The following is a 9,099-nucleotide window of genomic DNA, read 5'->3' as shown; positions in this document are numbered from 1 at the left end:
CCCAGAACACTGCATGCCAGTGGCTCCAGCTCCTGGTCTGCAGAGTTCAGGACAGCAGTTTCACTGATTTAGTTCACAACCACTGCCATGCACCCGTGTGCACACACACACACACCCTGCATACAGCAGTACACACAAGCAAGCATATGCACCAACCACACCCGTGCATGCATGGTCACATGTGTGCACGCATACTTTTCAAGTCTCAGACTCAGGATGACAAACAATCGATATCCAAGACACCTTTATATATGTATAAACAAGTTAAATTTCCCTGGACTTAAAGATTGCTATGTAGGCCTTCCCTGCTCATCCCCTCGGGAATGTTGAGAACCCGAGTCTGAACCCAGATGGGCACCTTAGGTGGGCTGAGCACAGGGACAGGGAGCTATCCGCACCGTTCTGTGGTGGCATAAAGCCAGCTTCCCCTTCACCCGTGTTCTGTCCCCGTCTGCTCAGGCGCAAACGAAATTGCAAGGAGGTGAGAAGGAGCCGTTCCCAGGTGGGGCTCTAGGTCGGCTGGATCTGGAGCTACAAGGCGATGAGACACCAGCCAGAGTCCGAAACCCAAAGGCCAGCGGTTCCGAGACGTGTTTCCCTTTGACTTTCCTTTCGATGCGGCAACACCATCTCCCACGTGCACGTGTTTCCCAGGCCTCGGCTACATCTGTCTCTGCTTGTGCTTCGGGTTGGTCTTGCAGTAGATAAACCACCGTCCGCGTCTCTTCACGAGGTAGCAGTCCCTGCAGCGCTTCTTGAGGACGCCCTTGGTCTTGAAGCCCAGGGCCGGCTGCGGGCCCAGCAGCGGGCGCGCAGAGAGGAGGGCGGCCGCGGGGCTGGGCTGCGCACCGACTGCAAGGGCGGCGCGCGGGGGTCCGGCTGCGAACGTGGAGAGCGGGCGACCGCCCAGGTGCAACAGGGGCCCTACGGCAGAAAGCACTGTCCTTAGGAAGGCGGTGGCCATGTCGTGGCTGGATCTACGGGTGAAAGAAGAAAACTTAGAGCTGCTAGTGGTTTCTGTCCCCGCCACTGAAACTTCCTTCCCCGCGTCCCTGCGCTCCGGACACAGGCCGCGCGGCTCGGGGCTTGGTAACCAAAGTGCTCCGCCGGGAGAGCATGAGTGCGGCGAGCGGCACCGGGCCCCTGCCCGATGCTGAGACCCCCGCCCGGCTGCCCGGCCTGTAGGAGTCCCGCGTCGACGAGACCCTGGAGCGGCCGGGCCAAGGGGTTGGGGGCAGAGGGCACGAGGTCGAAGACAGTACCCGGCCCGCAGGGATCAGCCCCGGTGCGGCCCCTTCTCACCGCGGTGACCTCCGCCCCCGGAAACTGAGGCCAGGGATCCCCGGGACGTCTCCTTCGGGGGGTCCCGAGCCCTTCCGTGTGCCCTGCCCCCAGGCCCTGGGGATCCCTGTATTTCCCACCTGGAAATTGGGTGCGGGGGCCCGCGGCTGCGCGCCTTGCCAGCCTCTGCGCCTGCGCTCTAGGCCGCGCTTGCGCAGTAGGAACGGAGACGCCGCCATCCGGTGTCCGCCAGGAAGGAAGATGGCGGCAGTCAGGCGGCTGCCCGTGCGGGGGCCGGGCTTAGAGGCGGAGCCGGGCTTAGAGGCGGAGCCGGGCTTAGAGGCGGAGCCGGGCTTAGAGGCGGAGCCACGCGAGTGCGGGGGCGAAGGGCATCAGGTTCCGCCCCAGAAGGCTGCTTTACCCGTTCTTGGCCCTCTACTTCTCGGACCAGTCTTAACCTCCTCTGGGCTCTCCGCCCAGATAGCTCCCGACCCTGTAGGCCACTGGGTGTCTGAGATTACAGGGGCGCTTCCTTCGAGGGAGGGGGTGTACTCGTGAAGGGATGCAAAAATGGGAATGAAAGGTATCTGTAATGAAAAAGAAGTCACAAGCAATGACTTAAAAAAAACAGACTTTAAAATACCCCCCAAACTGATAAATACCAACTTCAAAACAAAATCTAGAAAAACCCCAGCTTGTATTAGGTGGACTTCCTGGGAGAAATGTAGAGAGACTCAGGGAAACACGTGGAGACAGGCCCTGGTCCTGACTTAACTTTTTTTCTGCAGCATTATGAAAACTCAAACAGTAAAGTTGAAAGACATTTATAGCGAACACCCACATACCCACTGCGAGGATTCCACAAGTGCACTTGCTACGCCTGCCTTTCTGGAACGTGTACGTGTGGACACATCTACTTTCCATGCACAGGAACGGGAGCTGCAGACGGGGGTTCATCTGTGTGCCACACCGGCACCGCAGCACGCTTTGGCCTCTGGCCGGGAGAGCTTGGGCTTGCCTCTGAGCACCATCTGTGGACACCCCTCCGTTCCAGGAGGTTTTCTGGGCACTGTTGCCTCTCATCCCCTCCTTAGCTTCTTCACCTCCCTGGAGTCCAGGTTGTGGGTGAGACTGCGCCCCAGCTCTGGGATTGCCCCTGCGTCCACTGGCTGGCCGTGTGAGCTGACCCTTTGGACAGGTCTTATGTACGGGCGGTTTGGAGGAAGCCATGAGGAGCCGGGAGAGAAGCAGGGCCGGGATGCAGGCCGAGGTCCCGCACAGCGGGCCTTTCCGGGTTTACTTGTATGGGGGAGTGCCATCGAAAGCGTTTTACTGGTACTTCTATTGGGCTTTGATGCAGGAACCCGAAAACATCCTATTCCGGCGGCCGCACAGAACTGCGCATGGGCAACATGATGCAGTTCCAGGATCCTCCCTAAGCAGAGACCCTTCTCCAACATTCACCAAAACTCGATCCGTAACCCTCATGATTATCCATTACCATCGCAAGTCCGCACTGCATCTTCCGTTTCCCTCCTCCCCTGCCCCTGGTAAGTGGAGCAGCCCTTAAGTGTTAAGCTTGCCTAGTTTCCCGCCTTATCCCGGCCGGGCCCCAGCCACGCCCTACACCTGCCGGCCGCATCGGCCCGACCGCACCGCGCATGCGCGCCTCCCAGGGCGCACTAAAGCGCGGCCGAACCCGCCCAGCGGAAGCCGTGCGCGTGCGTCGGCGTTCGGCGTGAAGGCGCGCGGGGTCGAAGGTCAGCCCCGCAAAGATGGCGGCGGTGACCTTCCTCCGGCTGCTGGGTCGGAGCGGCGCGGGGGCGCGGAACCTGCTCGGAGGCTCCAGGTGCTTCGGGGTGCGGACCTCGCCGACCGGGGAGAAGGTTACGCACACCGGCCAGGTAACCGCGGTAGCGCGGAGAGCGCCCATTTCGGGGCGCCTCGGTGGGCGGGGCCCCTCCCAGACCCCAGGTCCCGCAGTCCAGAAACCCAAGGCCCCTGGTTTCCTTGGCCTGGCGCCTCCGTGCCCCAGGTCCAGTGCCCAGCGTCCCGCACCCCCTGTTCCCCCGGCCGGGCCTCTAGGTCCCCCTAGTCCAGTGCTCGCGGTCTGCTCTCCCAGACCCCGCTCCCCTTGTTCCACGGGCCGGCACCCGAGTCCTACGATCCAGACCCCACGGGCCCCAGCCTCAGCGGTCTCGGGCAGCTCGGGGGTTACAGTGGGGAGGCCTCTGTTGCGGTCAGAAACTACCAACTTCTAATGTTTGTGCCAGATGAAGCACCAGGAGGGGCTGCTGTAGTCTGTCTCTTGTCTGCAAAACAGAAACGGCGTGAGACTGTAATCCTAAGCCGAAGGAGGAGAGAGTAGTTACCTTCGTTGTTAAACATCCCCGAGCAGGTGCAGAGGGGAAGGAAGCTCTGGGCCCCTTCTGAGGTAGAGGGTCCCGTGACCCTCACCTGGCCGCCCTCTCTTGCTTCCACCCCACCTGGCCAGGTCCGGTTCCGGGGGCTGCTTGCTGTCCTCTTAGGAACCGAAGTGACGGGTGTGCTGGTGAACGGCCTAGACGTTAGGAAAACACTTTTCTGGTTATGTTCATGACACGGAATCGGACGTACAGCTCACACACCTGGTCTTTTTCTTTCCAGGCCTATGACGATGGAGACTACAGACGAGTTCGGTTTTCAGATCGTCAGAAGGAGGTAGGTGAACGGCGTAAAGAGAGGTAAGCTTTCGTACAGCTCCTTATACAGCCAAGAAGAGGTGAGAGTTAAATGTGTAAAATTTAACTAAATTCCCCTGAAATTGTGAGCATTACAGTCTCTCGAATTCTGCATTGCTTCTAAATGCGTATCTAGTTCTGTTTTTTTCCCCGCCCCTGAAATATGTAACATGACATTCTGTGAGTACAGTGCTGTTTTACGTGTAAATGGGAGTGAACTTTATTCCTTTATACTCCTGAGACCCTCAGATTAAAGTAAGTCACATCAACTTTTTAAAATTACTCTCTCATCCACCTTTCGGGGTATGTTTTCTGTGGGTCACACCACAGAGACGAGGCTGGTTCTTTCAGGGACTTGGGCTGACAAGCTGAAGGTGGCCCATGGGTGGGTCTTCCCTGAGTGGGCCTGAAACACCAGTGTGACTGCTGGACACAGGACCCTTCTGCCTCAGCGGGCCTGCCCTCTCCCCCTTCCCGCAGCCTCCCTCCACCCCTCGCCCGCAGTGGTGGAGTCACTCTTCCCCTTCAGCAGCCTCTTGATTCGCGTCACCCTCAGCTGTCCCTGAATCGTTTCTCCCCTCCCCTCTGATCTCAGTGTCTGGTTCCTGCTTCCGTTCCCTCGTGGACCATGTCTTGGGGCCGGGTGGTAGGTGAAGTTTGGTGCCCTGGACCAGAGCAGTTCCAGCAGATGGGTCCCAGAGCCCTGGGGTCAACCCTGGCCTGCCCCCCGCCCCCAATCTCAGCCTGTCACAAACTCCTGTCTGTTGGGAGTTCTCCTGTGGCTTCTGGCTTCTGATCGCCCTTGCAGGGGACAGCAGGGGAGAACTCCACACCAAACCAGAGGTATCGAATCAGAGTTCCCGAAGCCGGTGACTGTGGCTAGAGGAGGCAGTGTTGGGGGGTCGCCTCGCTGTCACTGTCAGCTCACCCTAGTCCTGAGCTGGCTGCAGCCTCTGTCCCCGCTCAGGAGCGCAGTTCAGGCTTTGCTTCCTTTGGGAGGGTGTGGACACCAGAGACAGGTTTACCCGATGAGGCTCAGGGTCCCTGCTGTGCAGCCGCTGGTGGCCTGTGAGCGTGCTCCAGGCTGAGACATCTCCCTTCTGCTCGGTCACCCCAAAGCGCCCCGCAAACCCTGGCAGAGCCCAGCTGAGTTACTGATGTTACTTTAAACAATCCCTGTGGTTCTAAACAGCTGAACTGGGGCCATGGAACATTGGTTAGTCATTTGGGTTATTTCTTTCTGCACTGGTGTTGATGATTTATAGAATCATATTTTATCTTATTTTTAGTGATTTCACCCCATTTCGACATAAAGGAATAAGTTTTCTTTAGAAACTACTACTTCCAAGAGTGATTTTTTGTAAGCTTACGAATTTAAATCTAAATGTCTGCGCAAATCAGAGATCAAGAGGAAGATGAAAGGTCGGGCTTGGGTTTTTCTGCGAGTGACGGTGCCAGGACTGCTTTTTACCCAGGGAGGGTGTGTGTGTGATGCGTGTGTGTGCATGTGCGTGTAGGAAGCTTCTGCACACTTTCCTCCTAAGCCCCAGGACGGCTTTGCTCCCTGTCCTTCCCCGGGAGAGGGCGGCGCGCGCCCGGGGGACCTGAGCAGCCACCTGGATGCGGAGGCTGGGCGTGTGGCGGCCACTGTCCTGGGCCCCCTGGTACCTCACGTGCCAGGAACGCGATGCTGATCTCAGGGCTGGCGTTGGGGTCGCCCTGGAGCTGAGGCGCGGATGACAGGCATGGGGTGGCCTGAGATGGCCTCTGGCAGCAGGTGGCCCTGGGGCGCAGGAGCTGGTCGTCGCGGCTGTGGGGCCACGTTTGTCACATGGGTGGACACCGTGGGGTCTTTGCAGGCATGGACAGCAGCGGGGACAGCGCTGCGCTTCCTTGCTCCTGGCTCCCTCTCTGGCAATAGAAATCTAAGGGGAAGCTCTAGGAAGGCGTCCTCCCTGGCTGACTAAGCTTTCTAAGACCAGGACATCGCCCTTGGTCAGGCGGGCATCCTCTGCGGCCGTGGCTGAGTGGAGCTGTGCCCTGGATGGGCTCTTTCTAGGCTCGAGCGCTGCTGAAAGTAGGTGCCTCCCCACTTGGCAAGCGAGGTCTTTGACTCCTTCTCCTCCTGCCGGGCGGGCCTCTCCGGGTGAGGGTGGGATGCGGGCCGGCAGGGTGGGAGCCGCATGGCCCGTCCTCAGGCCCAGCGCTTGTCACTGCTGTCCCCGGTGGTGCCAGGGTCACTCAGGAGCCCAGCGCCTCCTCCCTCAGGCAGTTTCCACCGCGGCATCTGCGTGCCGGGACGGCTGCCTGGGGAGGAGGTGGCCCCCCGACCCTTGGCCTCCGGCGGGGGTGGCCTGCCTGGTGCCGTCTTGCTCTTTTCGCAGGGGAGGTTCACAGTGTGCAGGAGGGGCCGGCAGGTGGGAGCCAGGGGCCCAGACGCAGAGCCTGCTGCCCAGGGCACACTGCAGGTGGCTTGAAAAGGAGAAGCCTGGGTGGGGGACGCTGCTGGGCCTGCTTCAGGGGATGGTGTGCCTCGGGGACTGCAGGGCACACCGGGGGCTGTGTGGCCCTGTCAGCCTGCCCACCTGTTCAGCGGCGGCCCCATGTTTCATTTCTGTCCCCTCGGTGCTCATGCGGGGGGGCCCCCCGGCCTGTCTTCTGTCCACTTTGCAAACTGGCCACAGTAGAGCATCGGGGTGGGAGTAGTTACCAGGTGGGGTGTTTGAATTGCTGCTCTAAAAAGCCACGCTGGCTGGCATGGGTTAGGCTCCACGGGCGTCAGCCAGGCACTCCATGCCCACTCCGCATGCTGCCAGCCCCCCGCCTGGTGTCCTGCGGTCTGACGCTGGCTGGCACCCCATCCAGAAGGTGTTGTGACTGCAGCCGCAGCATCACACCTGAAATTACAGCGATTCTCGGAAGTAGCGAGGCAGTGGCAGTCGCTCTTGATTGCGGCGTGTTCAAAGGCTTTACGGCCTGTTCCGCTCAGAGTCCAAGTGAGTTCCGTGCGTCGCAGGGATGCCTCACTGACCCGCAGGTCCCTGCAGACTGCGCACCCCCCCGCCCGCACTGTCCCCACTGCACTCGTCCAGGCCCGTCCTTTCTTGGGGCCTTGGCGGCACCCCTGCTTGGGTGCCCTGCTGGGGTTGGATCGAGCGGCTCCACCGGATCGGTTCTGGGTCTGTGAAGAGCTGCTTGCCCAGCGTGTGTGGCGGTTCTGGTTCTGGCCGTGTGGGTGAGCATCTCCGGTGCAGCCTCGCCAGCCGGAGGCCCGTCACCTCTTTGCTTCCGAGCCGAGGCGCTGCCTGGAGGGAGCAGCCCCCCAGGAAAGAGGAGAACGGCTTCCTTTCCTTCCTTCACCAGCTTGAAAACGCTGCGTCGATCCCTCCAGCGGGGAAGTCAGTGGATTTCAAAATGTCTCTGTGTGGCCGCGTGGTCTCAGGCCCCCAAGTTCCCACGTCCCCGTCCCCACATGGAGCTGCCTTCCTGCTCCAGGGTTGTCTGTCCCTCGTCACGGCGTGGCTTGGTCCCCGTAGTGTAGTGGCGGATTGGGGATGGGGGGGGAAGGTGCCCCAGGGGCGGGCAGGATGTGAACAGCCCTGCGTCCAGATAAAGACAGCTGAGAATTTTCTGTGCTGTTGCAATCTTGCACCTTTTCTCTAAGTTTGAAATTATATACGTGTATTTAATTATCTGTCTCGAAGATCTCCAGTGAGAGTTACATGAAAACAGGACATGCCTCTGTCTGGAGAGCGTGCCTGTCTGCGGGGGCGCGGTCTGCACGGATTGCAGTCCTGCCAGTCTCTGCAGGCTCCCCGTTCCTCCCGTTCCTCCCGTTCCTCCCGTTCCTCCCGTTCCTCTCGTTCCTCCCGTTCCAGGTGAATGAGAACTTTGCCATCGATCTCATCGCAGAGCAGCCAGTGAGCGAAGTCGGGAGCCGAGTGATATCGTGCGACGGTGGCGGGGGTGCCCTCGGCCACCCGAGAGTGTACATAAACCTGGTAATGTGACCTGGGCGCCCACCGCAGACACAGGACGGGCTGAGCAGGGGCCGTCTCCGGGCACCTTTGCGTCGGGGACGTGCGTGGGCCGCCCCGCTCTTCGCCTTCCCGGGACACGTGGGCGGCTGGCTTTCCCCCAGAACCATCGTGTCGGGGCCCGTGTGACCGTTGACCTGCGTGGTTGACAGAGGCGCCCACAGCGCTTTCGGGAAGGGGAACAGCTCCTGGGCCGCTCGAGCAGAGCGGGCGCCCTGGACGAGGCTCGGGCGTGCGCCGCGTCGGGGCAGGAAGGGGGTCTGCAGGACCCGCGGGGCCCTCCTGCTGTGTGCGGGCCGCACCCCTCCCGCCCTTCCAGCCGCTGCCCAGGCTCAGCCCGCCTTGCGGGCCGGGCGGGCGGATGGGCACCGGTCCCCAGGTTCCAGGGCAAGGAGGCCTGGGTCAGGGAGGGGCTGGCCGGGCCCAGCGGCCCGGGCACGGCCACGTCCCGCGTCCGGCCGTGACCCCAGAGCTGCGCCGTCGGGCGCCCTGGTGGGCGTGTGTGTCAGGCCCGCGTGGAGACTGAGGTAGGTGGGAAATGGGGGCCTTTCCTCTTGAATTTTTCAGGACAAGGAAACGAAGACGGGGACGTGCGGCTACTGCGGCCTGCAGTTCCGGCAGCCCCACCACTAGGGGCGCGCGCGCGTGGGTCGGGGCCGCTGCCCAATCAAGGCTGTTGAACCCGGGCGGCCGCAGGCTCCTTTCTCCCAGCGCGGACCTCGCTGCCAGGGCTGCCAGAGGCATCGGTGGGCACCGCCCACCCACACCGAACTGCACCCTGCAGGGGCCTGCCCCCTCGGGCACGTGACCACTGGGGGCGGGGCTCCCCATGCAGGGCCGGGGAGACGGGGGAGACTGGCGGGCGGGGAAGGGGGCCGCGGCTGGTCCGAGGGCTCGGGCCGTCGCTCCTTCCTTCTGCTCGGTGGCCGCGGTGCAGTGTCCTGAGCCTCCAGACGTGAAGGGTCTATCAGCAGGTGTTCACAGGACAGCGCCATCTGTGTTTAATAGTCTTGATTATGATGTATTACAACAAAAATAAAAATAAAACTGAGGGAAGAGAA

At 61.2% G+C, this 9,099-nt stretch overlaps 2 protein-coding genes across 2 annotated transcripts; one reads left to right on the top strand and one right to left on the bottom strand.

Annotated features, from left to right (window-relative positions):
* MRPL36 (mitochondrial ribosomal protein L36) lies at positions 227-1,520 on the bottom strand. The gene is made up of 2 exons (XM_005672623.2): positions 1,303-1,520; positions 227-977 (listed from the first exon to the last, which is right to left on the bottom strand). The coding sequence occupies exons 1-2, from the start codon at positions 1,518-1,520 to the stop codon at positions 662-664; spliced, it is 534 nt and encodes a 177-aa protein (XP_005672680.1). The 3' UTR covers positions 227-661.
* Positions 3,007-9,099, top strand: NDUFS6 (NADH:ubiquinone oxidoreductase subunit S6). Its single transcript, XM_003134167.4, has 4 exons — positions 3,007-3,185; positions 3,928-3,981; positions 7,880-8,002; positions 8,606-9,099. The coding sequence occupies exons 1-4, from the start codon at positions 3,057-3,059 to the stop codon at positions 8,669-8,671; spliced, it is 372 nt and encodes a 123-aa protein (XP_003134215.1). The 5' UTR covers positions 3,007-3,056; the 3' UTR covers positions 8,672-9,099.

This window comes from Sus scrofa, chromosome 16 (assembly GCF_000003025.6).
Source record: "Sus scrofa isolate TJ Tabasco breed Duroc chromosome 16, Sscrofa11.1, whole genome shotgun sequence".
NCBI lineage: Eukaryota > Metazoa > Chordata > Mammalia > Artiodactyla > Suidae > Sus > Sus scrofa.
Note: the sequence above shows the minus strand (reverse complement) of the source record. Positions and strands in the feature narration are given on the sequence as shown.

Excerpts from the sequence above, each read along its gene's own strand:
- MRPL36 (XM_005672623.2), bottom strand. The coding sequence starts at position 1,520 with ATGGCGGCGTCTCCGTTCCTACTGCGCAAGCGCGGCCTAGAGCGCAGG. Across the intron at positions 978-1,302 it reads CGGGGGCGGAGGTCACCGCG|ATCCAGCCACGACATGGCCA; the intron begins GTGAGAAGGGGC and ends TTTCACCCGTAG.
- NDUFS6 (XM_003134167.4), top strand. The coding sequence starts at position 3,057 with ATGGCGGCGGTGACCTTCCTCCGGCTGCTGGGTCGGAGCGGCGCGGGG. Across the intron at positions 3,186-3,927 it reads AGGTTACGCACACCGGCCAG|GCCTATGACGATGGAGACTA; the intron begins GTAACCGCGGTA and ends TTTTCTTTCCAG. Across the intron at positions 8,003-8,605 it reads CGAGAGTGTACATAAACCTG|GACAAGGAAACGAAGACGGG; the intron begins GTAATGTGACCT and ends TGAATTTTTCAG.